Raw genomic sequence first — 15,137 nt, 5'->3', positions numbered from 1 at the left:
CGCTTGCATTGATCTTATTTCCAGCTTCTTCGTGGCGCTGTAGTTCGATGAACCTTCGCGGCTGTTATCATCACTCGTACTTTCATCGAGGCCGCTGGGATTTGTTTCCTGCGACGGTTTTTTATCATCAGATCGGAGTTCAGCGGGGTTATGGTTTTCTTTCGGCCGAATGTATTTTCTGTCGTGTGTCATAGTTCAAGCTTTTCGAAAGTATGTTGTAGAGATTACGAGTTTCAACCTGCAATTTGCCGCATACATAATTTTAGCTATAAGACACCGGTGAACTAGCCATTGAATACTGTATGCATTGGTTGTTCGGTGGATCTCATTCGATTATGATTACTAAAGATATTGTGGCGTTTTTAGCTAAACATTTTTTATATGGCTTCTTCGGCCAATTATTCAGCTTTTTGTTTTGCTTTATATTTTTTCATGGCGTCGTTTTGCATTGACTGCAGCAGATGCATTTTTTTATGGGAGTCGTTTTGGAATTATTGCCGCAGATTTACAATTATGTATGTTTTCAATTGCGTCGTTTTGAAATGATTCTAGTAGCTTTGCAATTTTGCATTTTTTTGCGTCGTTTTACACAGCTGCTGCAGTCAGCTTTGCAATTTTGAATTTTTCAATTGCGTCATTTTGCATTGATTGCAGCAGATTTACAATTTTTGCATTTTTTCCCAATGGCATCGTTTTGAAACGATTGCAGCATCTTTGAAATTTTGCGTTTTTTCACAATAGCGTCGTTTTGAAACGATAGCAGTTTTGCATTTTTGCAATGGCGTCGTTTTGAAACAAAATTTGATATTTAGCGTTTTTCATGGCGTCGCTTTGCATTGACTGCAACAGATTTGCATTTTTCCAATGGCGTCGTTTTTTAAACGATTGATGCACATTTCCGGCTCTTTTCGGAATGCATTGCGGTTGTCACAATTCACTTGCTTTTAGCTCGGCCTCTTATTTGCAATTGCAAAAGTATAGAGGACTCTTGATTCACTTTAAATGAATGGCAGGATCGCCAAATGTGCGACTTACCTCGTGCTGTGTCGGTGGGAGAGTGCCGAATCATATATGGAGGAGTAGATATTCGGCTCGTGTGTATGTGTGTGTGTATGCGGTGAAGCGTTACTCGTTTAACGGCTGTATACTGTTGCGCTTGCGGTGGTGTATAATGGTACTAACACGTTATAGGTCAAGCCCCAAGTTAAGTTATATTGACATTGTGTTTTATAAGCCACACATCTCCCCCTCTCTCCAAAGAAAAAAATAATCACAGTTACAACTGCAACCACCATTGCAATCACTGCAGAACAGTATGTTTAGTATTAGAAAAAAATGAAGTAAGCTTCATGCATCAAACTTCCAATTATACTATTACCAATGTTTCTAGGAGACATTATCCTGAATCTTTGGAAAATATTGATTTTTGGGTTATTGTAATCAAGGCACTAGTAACTGTCTATGCTATGTAAATTTGAAGTTACGGGCGACAGGCACAGATTTATTAATTAATATTGTTTCTGCATCCTCTAATTGCAGTTCTTTGTTTTGCTTTTCTATAACTTACTGTAGGTGTGCTTGCATGCTACGTATTCTGGAAAGTTAGACGTTCGGCAAATGTACCGTCATCGAGTGTAGATTGCTTTAGATATTCTTCTCGAAAGTTACGCAGCAATATATATACTATTTTCGGATACTGCTTGGGAAAGGTTTGATGTATTGCGATGGTGTAGTAACCCTAGGCTCTTGAATTCTCATAGATGAATGTGGAAGGCTAGCAGTTGAAACAGGAAGCTGTTGGAGTGCGACTACCGTCGAGAAATCAGCAAGAATCTTCGTGTTGCTCAACTTTTCGCTCATGTTGCTTTCCTTTCGGGTTACCTGAGTTTTTTCGGTCTTCTATGCGGGCTCATCATCAGCATCACTGGAAACACCTTTCCGGTCGCTTGCATTGATCTTATTTCCAGCTTCTTCGTGGCGCTGTAGTTCGATGAACCTTCGCGGCTGTTATCATCACTCGTACTTTCATCGAGGCCGCTGGGATTTGTTTCCTGCGACGGTTTTTTATCATCAGATCGGAGTTCAGCGGGGTTATGGTTTTCTTTCGGCCGAATGTATTTTCTGTCGTGTGTCATAGTTCAAGCTTTTCGAAAGTATGTTGTAGAGATTACGAGTTTCAACCTGCAATTTGCCGCATACATAATTTTAGCTATAAGACACCGGTGAACTAGCCATTGAATACTGTATGCATTGGTTGTTCGGTGGATCTCATTCGATTATGATTACTAAAGATATTGTGGCGTTTTTAGCTAAACATTTTTTATATGGCTTCTTCGGCCAATTATTCAGCTTTTTGTTTTGCTTTATATTTTTTCATGGCGTCGTTTTGCATTGACTGCAGCAGATGCATTTTTTTATGGGAGTCGTTTTGGAATTATTGCCGCAGATTTACAATTATGTATGTTTTCAATTGCGTCGTTTTGAAATGATTCTAGTAGCTTTGCAATTTTGCATTTTTTTGCGTCGTTTTACACAGCTGCTGCAGTCAGCTTTGCAATTTTGAATTTTTCAATTGCGTCATTTTGCATTGATTGCAGCAGATTTACAATTTTTGCATTTTTTCCCAATGGCATCGTTTTGAAACGATTGCAGCATCTTTGAAATTTTGCGTTTTTTCACAATAGCGTCGTTTTGAAACGATAGCAGTTTTGCATTTTTGCAATGGCGTCGTTTTGAAACAAAATTTGATATTTAGCGTTTTTCATGGCGTCGCTTTGCATTGACTGCAACAGATTTGCATTTTTCCAATGGCGTCGTTTTTTAAACGATTGATGCACATTTCCGGCTCTTTTCGGAATGCATTGCGGTTGTCACAATTCACTTGCTTTTAGCTCGGCCTCTTATTTGCAATTGCAAAAGTATAGAGGACTCTTGATTCACTTTAAATGAATGGCAGGATCGCCAAATGTGCGACTTACCTCGTGCTGTGTCGGTGGGAGAGTGCCGAATCATATATGGAGGAGTAGATATTCGGCTCGTGTGTATGTGTGTGTGTATGCGGTGAAGCGTTACTCGTTTAACGGCTGTATACTGTTGCGCTTGCGGTGGTGTATAATGGTACTAACACGTTATAGGTCAAGCCCCAAGTTAAGTTATATTGACATTGTGTTTTATAAGCCACACATCTCCCCCTCTCTCCAAAGAAAAAAATAATCACAGTTACAACTGCAACCACCATTGCAATCACTGCAGAACAGTATGTTTAGTATTAGAAAAAAATGAAGTAAGCTTCATGCATCAAACTTCCAATTATACTATTACCAATGTTTCTAGGAGACATTATCCTGAATCTTTGGAAAATATTGATTTTTGGGTTATTGTAATCAAGGCACTAGTAACTGTCTATGCTATGTAAATTTGAAGTTACGGGCGACAGGCACAGATTTATTAATTAATATTGTTTCTGCATCCTCTAATTGCAGTTCTTTGTTTTGCTTTTCTATAACTTACTGTAGGTGTGCTTGCATGCTACGTATTCTGGAAAGTTAGACGTTCGGCAAATGTACCGTCATCGAGTGTAGATTGCTTTAGATATTCTTCTCGAAAGTTACGCAGCAATATATATACTATTTTCGGATACTGCTTGGGAAAGGTTTGATGTATTGCGATGGTGTAGTAACCCTAGGCTCTTGAATTCTCATAGATGAATGTGGAAGGCTAGCAGTTGAAACAGGAAGCTGTTGGAGTGCGACTACCGTCGAGAAATCAGCAAGAATCTTCGTGTTGCTCAACTTTTCGCTCATGTTGCTTTCCTTTCGGGTTACCTGAGTTTTTTCGGTCTTCTATGCGGGCTCATCATCAGCATCACTGGAAACACCTTTCCGGTCGCTTGCATTGATCTTATTTCCAGCTTCTTCGTGGCGCTGTAGTTCGATGAACCTTCGCGGCTGTTATCATCACTCGTACTTTCATCGAGGCCGCTGGGATTTGTTTCCTGCGACGGTTTTTTATCATCAGATCGGAGTTCAGCGGGGTTATGGTTTTCTTTCGGCCGAATGTATTTTCTGTCGTGTGTCATAGTTCAAGCTTTTCGAAAGTATGTTGTAGAGATTACGAGTTTCAACCTGCAATTTGCCGCATACATAATTTTAGCTATAAGACACCGGTGAACTAGCCATTGAATACTGTATGCATTGGTTGTTCGGTGGATCTCATTCGATTATGATTACTAAAGATATTGTGGCGTTTTTAGCTAAACATTTTTTATATGGCTTCTTCGGCCAATTATTCAGCTTTTTGTTTTGCTTTATATTTTTTCATGGCGTCGTTTTGCATTGACTGCAGCAGATGCATTTTTTTATGGGAGTCGTTTTGGAATTATTGCCGCAGATTTACAATTATGTATGTTTTCAATTGCGTCGTTTTGAAATGATTCTAGTAGCTTTGCAATTTTGCATTTTTTTGCGTCGTTTTACACAGCTGCTGCAGTCAGCTTTGCAATTTTGAATTTTTCAATTGCGTCATTTTGCATTGATTGCAGCAGATTTACAATTTTTGCATTTTTTCCCAATGGCATCGTTTTGAAACGATTGCAGCATCTTTGAAATTTTGCGTTTTTTCACAATAGCGTCGTTTTGAAACGATAGCAGTTTTGCATTTTTGCAATGGCGTCGTTTTGAAACAAAATTTGATATTTAGCGTTTTTCATGGCGTCGCTTTGCATTGACTGCAACAGATTTGCATTTTTCCAATGGCGTCGTTTTTTAAACGATTGATGCACATTTCCGGCTCTTTTCTGAATGCATTGCGGTTGTCACAATTCACTTGCTTTTAGCTCGGCCTCTTATTTGCAATTGCAAAAGTATAGAGGACTCTTGATTCACTTTAAATGAATGGCAGGATCGCCAAATGTGCGACTTACCTCGTGCTGTGTCGGTGGGAGAGTGCCGAATCATATATGGAGGAGTAGATATTCGGCTCGTGTGTATGTGTGTGTGTATGCGGTGAAGCGTTACTCGTTTAACGGCTGTATACTGTTGCGCTTGCGGTGGTGTATAATGGTACTAACACGTTATAGGTCAAGCCCCAAGTTAAGTTATATTGACATTGTGTTTTATAAGCCACACATCTCCCCCTCTCTCCAAAGAAAAAAATAATCACAGTTACAACTGCAACCACCATTGCAATCACTGCAGAACAGTATGTTTAGTATTAGAAAAAAATGAAGTAAGCTTCATGCATCAAACTTCCAATTATACTATTACCAATGTTTCTAGGAGACATTATCCTGAATCTTTGGAAAATATTGATTTTTGGGTTATTGTAATCAAGGCACTAGTAACTGTCTATGCTATGTAAATTTGAAGTTACGGGCGACAGGCACAGATTTATTAATTAATATTGTTTCTGCATCCTCTAATTGCAGTTCTTTGTTTTGCTTTTCTATAACTTACTGTAGGTGTGCTTGCATGCTACGTATTCTGGAAAGTTAGACGTTCGGCAAATGTACCGTCATCGAGTGTAGATTGCTTTAGATATTCTTCTCGAAAGTTACGCAGCAATATATATACTATTTTCGGATACTGCTTGGGAAAGGTTTGATGTATTGCGATGGTGTAGTAACCCTAGGCTCTTGAATTCTCATAGATGAATGTGGAAGGCTAGCAGTTGAAACAGGAAGCTGTTGGAGTGCGACTACCGTCGAGAAATCAGCAAGAATCTTCGTGTTGCTCAACTTTTCGCTCATGTTGCTTTCCTTTCGGGTTACCTGAGTTTTTTCGGTCTTCTATGCGGGCTCATCATCAGCATCACTGGAAACACCTTTCCGGTCGCTTGCATTGATCTTATTTCCAGCTTCTTCGTGGCGCTGTAGTTCGATGAACCTTCGCGGCTGTTATCATCACTCGTACTTTCATCGAGGCCGCTGGGATTTGTTTCCTGCGACGGTTTTTTATCATCAGATCGGAGTTCAGCGGGGTTATGGTTTTCTTTCGGCCGAATGTATTTTCTGTCGTGTGTCATAGTTCAAGCTTTTCGAAAGTATGTTGTAGAGATTACGAGTTTCAACCTGCAATTTGCCGCATACATAATTTTAGCTATAAGACACCGGTGAACTAGCCATTGAATACTGTATGCATTGGTTGTTCGGTGGATCTCATTCGATTATGATTACTAAAGATATTGTGGCGTTTTTAGCTAAACATTTTTTATATGGCTTCTTCGGCCAATTATTCAGCTTTTTGTTTTGCTTTATATTTTTTCATGGCGTCGTTTTGCATTGACTGCAGCAGATGCATTTTTTTATGGGAGTCGTTTTGGAATTATTGCCGCAGATTTACAATTATGTATGTTTTCAATTGCGTCGTTTTGAAATGATTCTAGTAGCTTTGCAATTTTGCATTTTTTTGCGTCGTTTTACACAGCTGCTGCAGTCAGCTTTGCAATTTTGAATTTTTCAATTGCGTCATTTTGCATTGATTGCAGCAGATTTACAATTTTTGCATTTTTTCCCAATGGCATCGTTTTGAAACGATTGCAGCATCTTTGAAATTTTGCGTTTTTTCACAATAGCGTCGTTTTGAAACGATAGCAGTTTTGCATTTTTGCAATGGCGTCGTTTTGAAACAAAATTTGATATTTAGCGTTTTTCATGGCGTCGCTTTGCATTGACTGCAACAGATTTGCATTTTTCCAATGGCGTCGTTTTTTAAACGATTGATGCACATTTCCGGCTCTTTTCGGAATGCATTGCGGTTGTCACAATTCACTTGCTTTTAGCTCGGCCTCTTATTTGCAATTGCAAAAGTATAGAGGACTCTTGATTCACTTTAAATGAATGGCAGGATCGCCAAATGTGCGACTTACCTCGTGCTGTGTCGGTGGGAGAGTGCCGAATCATATATGGAGGAGTAGATATTCGGCTCGTGTGTATGTGTGTGTGTATGCGGTGAAGCGTTAGGCGGCTCGCACACCGCAGCAATAAGCAACTAGCAAACTGCAGTACACAATATGCAACAGGAAACATATTTTGTTGTTCTTCGCATACCAGAGCAATAAAAACCCCTGACATTATGCAAACAATCGCCTTAATGTACGAAACTTGTCAAAATATGAGCGATAAGTTGCTATTCAACCGACACGCCGTGTTGCTAGCGACATGTGTTGCTCTGTAAAGGCGACAGCGATATCGTATTGCGTCGGTGTGCGAGATCAACAAAGATTAAATGGAAAAATCCATTGGTGATAATATTGCTTATTGCATGTTGACAGTTGCTAGTTGCTCATTGCTCCGGTGTGCGAGCCGCCTTACTCGTTTAACGGCAGTATACTGTTGCGCTTGCGGTGGTGTATAATGGTACTAACACGTTATAGGTCAAGCCCCAAGTTAAGTTATATTGACATTGTGTTTTATAAGCCACACAGTTCCTAATCTCTATATATATAAAAATGTTCTCGAAAAGTACGGAGGCGATTGAGCTCAAAGTTGGACACAATATACAATCCACTTCAAGAAGTGTTGTGACGGCATAAAAAATTGGAAAATTGAAAGAAAAATTATTTTATATATGACCAGAGTGCGTTTCTAAAATTGGGCTTCTAATGAAAATCGACTATTCAATAATGAATGTATTCTATGTGATGTAAACATCTTTTTTTTCACATGTTTGACAAAATCGTGAACTGAAATTGTGTTCCGAAGTAATTTAAAATGTTCTGTTCCTTTGTGTACGCGTCAAAAACTCGAAAAGTACGGAATCGATTGAGTTCAAACTATGATACAATAAACAACCAAACACGTCTAGGATTGTTGTTACAACATAAAAAAAATGAAAAATTCAACTCAACCATGCAACCACAATGTGCCACAGCAAAGCGTGGCAGGGTACAGCTAGTATTAATATAAACATTTTTATTTTCATTTCGATTATATTGTATATGTAATCGATATAGAAGGAATGGCAATGCATATTGCAAGCATTTAAAAAAATATATGGTAACAGTTTTCACTGACCATTTTAGAATTGTAAACAGTCTTTTGCCATAGTAATTTAAAGGGTTCACAGCAATCCCACAAACAGAGCAACTGATTGCAGATGGCAGCACCGGTGAGTCGTCAATGCAACTGTTTGAACTCCTTCCGAACAGTTTGGAATAATTCAATCGAAATGAGCAATACGTTCGAAATAGGGAATGCAAAATTATAACTCGTTCGAGTTCGCAGTTTCGAACGAAATGCAAATCTGACGGAATGCAGAATAGGGGTAAGATTCTCATGCAGCGGCTTCGGAAGTGTGGCACAGGTTGGGACGAGACGGTTAACGAGGATATAATGGAAGAGTGACGCCGGTTACCGCTCTCAACCGCTGATGAAAATAGGTGAATTAATGTCCCTAGACCTAGAATTGAATTCAGACGATATATCATTTAGCTAGTATAGGTGATTCAAACTTAAAAGAATCAATAGCCAATAACGGTTAAGGGTATTGAGAGGACAGATTAAGATTTTCGCTTGTAGCTATGGAAAATTGTTTTACAAAACATAATACAGTGATTAGCAGTTATTCAGAATTGATCAATGAAATATTGCACAAAAGAGTTTCCCAATGTTTTTATGGAAATAAAAACAACAGTCTGTACTCGAAGGACTCGCAGCTGTTTACTGTTTACGACCATCTGTGAACCATGTGAACGATCTGTGTTGGCGTATAGGACAAATGATAAGAAAAATAACATAGGATTCAAAGGAAGCCTTTAGGATCAGGCTTATCGGCGAAATAATGTGGAATGATTTAAATTGTTTACATGGAATCTGATATCGGTTAAATGAAAATTAAAAAATTAGGAATCAAATTACATTTTATTGCTATCACAATCCACGATCGCTACCCCGTGTGATGGATATTAATGCTTGTCCCATCCGTACATCTTTCCGGGAGTTGGTAGTTTACCACGTGAACTGGAAAAAAAAGAAAAAAAAAAAAAAAGAAAGATAACCGATCCATAGAACATACGTTCTTTATGAAATCTTAATATCTCAACATGTTATAGCAGAAGAGAATGGTTGAATACTTGAGTTGTTTCGTTGTTTGTCACATGCACATTATGACCGTATAACAGCTCATTTGATCATTTGAACAGCTCATCATAACCATATTTGAACAATTTCGATATCATCGGTAGATGACAAATGTCGCCATTCATGAACATGGACGGCGAATTAATTCTCTCCGAGTTGTTATTAGCGATATAACAACATATGAAATATACGAACCTCGTCTCGCCCAATAACGCTTGTGAAGATAGCGTAATCGGAGGAGCTACCTCCCTACGAGCATCGCGAACAGCATAGTGATTCGCTGATAATCTGAAAAGAAAGAAAAACATGTAAGAAAAGCTTAAAAAGTAACTCAGAAATTATGTGCAGAACTTGTGTGCAGGACCATCAGGCAAATTTGGCGGAGGCTGGGTTCTGGCCGCTATACCGTCTTCAAATCTCAAAGCGTTTGTATGGTTCCTCTGCAATTATATAATGCAATAGACTGAATTGTAAACATGAAAGATAATGTATCTTACACCTAGCAGAAAATTCCTTAGATTTTGTAACATTGGTCCAATATCCCTATGAATTATCTTTGCCATGGCTATCGAAATTGAAATCTATACACTTAAATTCAACTCGTAATTTGTGGAACTTATCGACGCTGACAACTGAGTTCGCTCTATTCTTTGCCAAGACGGGTCTATGGTACTAGGTGAGGCCGTTTCGTCACTAAGTTGGTTAGGGGAGCGGTATATGAAAACAGCACGGAAGAAAGTAGAAGGGGAATTATTTGCTTGTAGCGTGAAAGAGACAGACTGATCACGAGCGAGCTTCGGCAATAGCGTATTGTGTTTTGTTTACAAACAAAACACAGTAGACTTCCAAGATGGCTGAAGAGTGGTTTTAGCAAGTTGGCCCACCTTAGTATATACTTCTAGGCGCCTTGTTCTTTGCTTTCCTGTTGTCAGGTAACGTAAATCAAAATATATACAGTAATTTACATTTAATGCGACATGCCGAGGCACCACTCAGTGTCGCATTAGAGGAGATTGTGACCTGTAATTGGACATTCGCGCTTCTATTGCTTTAGAACAAATCACTGCCAGTGAAGCTAACAGCAAGCCCGATAAACGTAACCGTCCAGTGAAATACAAGAGACGAAAGTATAATGTCCTCACCATCAAAGATAAGAACATAGTCTTGGACCTGCTAAATTGTGGTAAGACTGTTCTACAAGTGGCTGACGAAACGGGCCTTCCACGGTCGACGGTTTACGGAATCAAGAAGCAAGAAATAGCATTGCGGCATTGCAAGACGATGGCCAACAAAACGATCCAGTTTCGCAAACGGATAAGACTTCTGACGCATGTATTGCTGAATGAAGCCGTCTTATTGTGGTTCTACGGAAAACGTCAGAAACACATACCGATATCAGATGCACTCTTATGTGAAAAATGCAAGCTTCTCCACGAAACATCGTGCACGACGCCCGATTGTTGATTTAGAGCAAGTTATGGTTGGTTACGTAGCTTCAAAGCTAGAAACGGGATCAGAACGTTAACTGTCTCTGGAGAGAAACTTGACGCGGATATTGCTGCGGTTGAACCGTTTAAGAATAAATTGACGGAGATTATAACTTCAAACAACTATAGTGCTGATGATATTTATAACGCTGATGAGACGGCATTAGTTGTAAAGGCCTTGCCTTCAAAGTCATTGGTTAGTTTTAGCGAAAAAACTGCACCCGGACGCAAGTCTTTGAAGGAGCGACTGACAATTACACCTTGCAGCAATGCAAGTGGTAGCCACAAATTACCATTACAAGTGCTTGGCCGCGCAGCAAATCCTAGATGCTTTAAAACGCAAGGCGTGCCTGATGGGATACACTATTTTTCAAATAAGAAAGCGTGGCAAACTAGTGCGACGTTTACTGATTGGTTCTACTCCGTCTTCGTTCCTGAAATCAAAAGGAAGGCAGCTGCACAGAATAGACCGGCTAAAGCGCTTCTAATTTTAGATAATTGCACCGCACATTGCAGTAAAGATAAGTTTCAAGTGGATGACGCAGAAATTCAGGTGATCTTCCTTCCTCCAAATGTGACAAGCATTCTGCAGCCTATGGATCAAGGCATCATCAATGCTTTTAAGGGTAACAATGTCATTACATTTTCGAGTCCAAGATAGTGAATATTATTTTTATTTTTTAGTTATCTACAAATCGAATTTTCTGCACCGTGTTCTGTTGGAAACTGACAGCGATTGTCCAGTCACAGAAGTTATCAAATCATTTAGCCTTTATGACGCTATTCAACTAGCGACTGATGCGTGGGCCACTATAACTCCAGAAACGATTGCTAACTGTTGGCGCAATCTCTTAAGTGTCAGTCAAGATCAAAACTATAACTCGTTCAACGATTTCACAATTTCATCACCAACAAGTGACCCCCGCGTGTTGCTTTCTAAAGTAGTGCAACTCGTTGATCCAAACTACGTACTGACCGAAGAAGAAGTTCAAGAATGGCTAAGCAACTCAGACAACATAGATGTAGCGCAAATATATACCGACGAGCAATTGACCCAGTATATTGCCTCTGGTGGTGACTTTTTCGAGGCCGACCATAAAGAGCAAGATTGCGATGCTAACGAAAGTGCTGAGGGTGATCTTAGTACTTCGGGTTAAATGTACTCTTGGAGCAGTCAATCCGAAAAACGCAATGATTATAAGAAGGCTATCAGCATCATGGATGTACTTAAAAATGTTCTTATTGCTGTTGGTGATGACCATAAATTAGTGGAAGTCGAAAAATGGAAAAACGAATATGAAAATGAAATTATTCGCCTTCTTGGCAAATAACAATAGTGAATTGTAATTAGGTATATGGCATGATAACAAAAATACAAAATAATTGATTGTAACACCATAAGTTGTCTTGATTGGAAAAATGGTTGAAACACTCTTAAAAATTTATCGTGTTGTAAAAACTCGCACAATGGTATATTCGTGTTGACGGCATTGATTTTTCACTTTTAGTTTATCGAACTGTTCTTGATAATAGGGCTGCTCTCGGATTAGCATTGTAACTGTGCCTCGTTTCACACCCATTGCTGCTCCCGAGTCTTTCCGACTCGGCGTATAGCAATATGGGATATTGCGTTTCTCACAAACAGTTGGCAAGCGACACATGATTTCCACTTTTCTGCAGCGAAAATAACAATCCTGTAAAAATTGAGATGCGAATTAGAGACTTCCGATTAGATATATGACTTTATTAGACTTTTTTGTAAATTGCAACACCCATTTCAACACACATTATACACATTGCTTACCCTGTTTCATTATTCCGCGGACGCACTTGAACATCCCTTAATCCATAACATAAATAAGATTTGTGTTTTGAGGCTGTAATGAATTAATATAGATAAGAACACGCGGAAATAACATTAAAATATCCATCTAAACCTTTTTTGATAAGTTTATGAATGTTCTTGGTTAATTCCTTCGGCGCCATGGGCTGAGCGATTGCATTCGTATTTTTAAGTTTCACATCGTATCCTTCCTTAACGATAGTTGTGTCGATTTCGGCATCTGGTTTCTTTACCTTTATATTTCCCATTACTATCTCGAAATCAGTGGATAGTTTTGTTGGCCAACGCCTTGCAATGCCTCAATGCTATTTCTTGCTTCTCGATTCCGTAAATTCTCGACGGTGGAAAGCCCGTTTCGTCAGCCACTTGTAGAACACTCTCACCACGATTTATCAAAATGTTATCTGAGTCCATTTTGATGTTTTTCTTTTCTGGTTCTAACTTGTTTTTCACATTCTGTTTTTCGTTTGTGCTGTGTTTGTTGATATTTGCGATGACGGCACTGAGCTTCGTGTCACGATTTCGGGAACGTCAAAGATAGTAATTAATTTTCAGGCGGAATGAGCATGTTTTCAAAATAAAAATTATGAATAAAAATTAACTTATCCGTATCAAATTAGTATTCTATTTAAATGAAAAACACTTTTTTACAGGTGGTGAAAAAATCTCATACGAAAATCGTGTTTGAAGATCATTTTATATTATATATAATGAAAAGTTTCAGTCAAAATATCAGAAATGTATAGACAAACGGTTAAATAAGAGTCAAAAATACGTGTTTAAAGTAATTAAATAACATGATGTAGAAATTTTCATTCAAATTTTAACATTTGAAAACTGGATTCGTGCCTTCTAATCTGATAGAGATTACACTATCGAGTTTTGTCCCAAATCGAAAGTTGCCACCAGACGTCGACACTAACCACTGTCAGTGCGGATTTTTCTCTGTCCAATTAGATGTAAACATGTCCAATTAAATGTGTCGCATTACAGGTATGTCCAATTAAAAAAATGTCGCATTAAATGTAAATTACTGTACTAGATCCAAAACGTCTTGTGTGAGAAATTCGCATTGACGGCTATTCTAGGGGACCGTCAAAAAATAATTGATTTTCAGGCGGAATGAACATTTTTGAAAATAAGAATTATGAATGAATATTAACTTTTCCGTATCAAAGCAGTATTCTATTCAAATGGAAAACACACATGGTGAGAAAATCTCATACTAAAATTGTTTTTGAAGACAACTTTGTATTATAATGAAAAGTTTCAGTAACAATATTGGAAATGTATAGACAAATGGTTAAATAAACGTCAGAAATACGTGTGTCAAGTAATTAAATAACATGATGCAAAAATTTTCATTAAAATTTTAATGTTTTAAAACAGGCTTCGTGTCTTCTAATCTGATAGAGATTACATTAACGGATTTGGGACCCAAATTCTGGCCATTAGGGGCCAGATGCCACCAGATGTCGACACTATTCCACTGTCATCGCGGATAACCGAAATAACAGAGATGCCATATATATTTATGTCCAAATCTTTGAGTACATTGCGTACAAATCTTGAAGCCAATCACTAAATAAAAAACCACATTTTTGATAAGATGCCTTTATTTATGTTTAGCACAAATTTTAAACTCTGTGTGTCTTCACATATTTTCGAATTTTTTCAAAATGTCCGTCAACGTCTCCTCTAACTCACACATGCAGTCTATGAATAATCGGGTTCACACCATTCCTGATAGCAATACAGTTTATTTGTAAATTCGTTGTATAGTTTCAAGCTGAAATTAAAATTTGCTTATAGTTTGGAAACATATAGAAATATTTGCATATTACATGAAAGTGGGTCATAATTTGGGCCCCAAACTCAATGTTTACAAAAACGTCCAATTAGAGGTAAAAATGTCCAATTCAACGTGTTGCATCACAGGTCTGTTCCTAAGTGGTGCGGACTCAATTCACTTCATTTTCAAACAAATTCATGCATGCTTTCAAGCGATTTCTTGCAATAAATTCTCAGACCACCAGAGATGCCAGATTTACAAATATGTTTGTAAATTTACAGACATATCTGTAAAACACTTTTTATTTTTGTTGTAGACTTTTTGGATATAACAATATTTCACAGGTTTTTGAAAAAAAAAGACTCTATTCATCACATCAAAGACATTTGACTCACCATATGACATTTTTCCATAGTTTTAATACAGAAATTTTTTTTCATGTTTTATTAATTCGTTTATTTTTACAGGCTCAGTTACATAAGTTCAAAGGAGCTGAATTCTTAACTAAACATATTAACTATATCTATATATCTATGATCAATTTTCCTTAATTCTATTGTTAATAAGGAAGAAAACCGGTTACTCGCGGTAGACTCGAGTTTAGAAGGGTGAAATATTTTTATCAGGAATAGGATGGGATATAAGGATATGTTGATAATGTTCACACTCACACTCTCACTCACACTCATCACATTCAATTCTTAAACCTATCTTATAACTACTATGTATTCACATTTCAACTAATTACAGAAAAGTTATTATATTTAGTTTATACCAATACACATCACGATAGACCAGCGATACTCAACCTGCGGCCCGGCAGACTTTCTGGTTGACCCATCTGGTGTGTATGAAGTTTGGAACTCATACACATAAGTCTTTTGCCCTGACATCATTGATTAATGGTCAGCTGCATCCCAATAGGAAGTATCCCGTGTC

General features: G+C 38.1%; 1 protein-coding gene and 1 pseudogene across 1 annotated transcript; both read right to left on the bottom strand.

The window, feature by feature from the left end:
* Window positions 1-8,838: 8,838 nt before the first annotated feature.
* On the bottom strand, window positions 8,839-9,809 carry LOC129778285 (NADH dehydrogenase [ubiquinone] 1 alpha subcomplex subunit 7-like). The gene is made up of 4 exons (XM_055785092.1): window positions 9,574-9,809; window positions 9,428-9,516; window positions 9,272-9,364; window positions 8,839-8,956 (listed from the first exon to the last, which is right to left on the bottom strand). Exons 1-4 carry the CDS (start codon window positions 9,637-9,639, stop codon window positions 8,902-8,904), a joined length of 303 nt encoding a protein of 100 aa, XP_055641067.1. The 5' UTR covers window positions 9,640-9,809; the 3' UTR covers window positions 8,839-8,901.
* A 2,057-nt stretch (window positions 9,810-11,866) lies between these two features.
* On the bottom strand, window positions 11,867-12,937 carry LOC129779053 (H/ACA ribonucleoprotein complex subunit 2-like protein; annotated as a pseudogene).
* Window positions 12,938-15,137: the final 2,200 nt, after the last annotated feature.

This window comes from Toxorhynchites rutilus, chromosome 3 (genome assembly GCF_029784135.1).
Source record: "Toxorhynchites rutilus septentrionalis strain SRP chromosome 3, ASM2978413v1, whole genome shotgun sequence".
In the NCBI taxonomy this organism is placed as follows: domain Eukaryota; kingdom Metazoa; phylum Arthropoda; class Insecta; order Diptera; family Culicidae; genus Toxorhynchites; species Toxorhynchites rutilus.
This window is presented reverse-complemented; position numbering and strand designations above follow the sequence as displayed.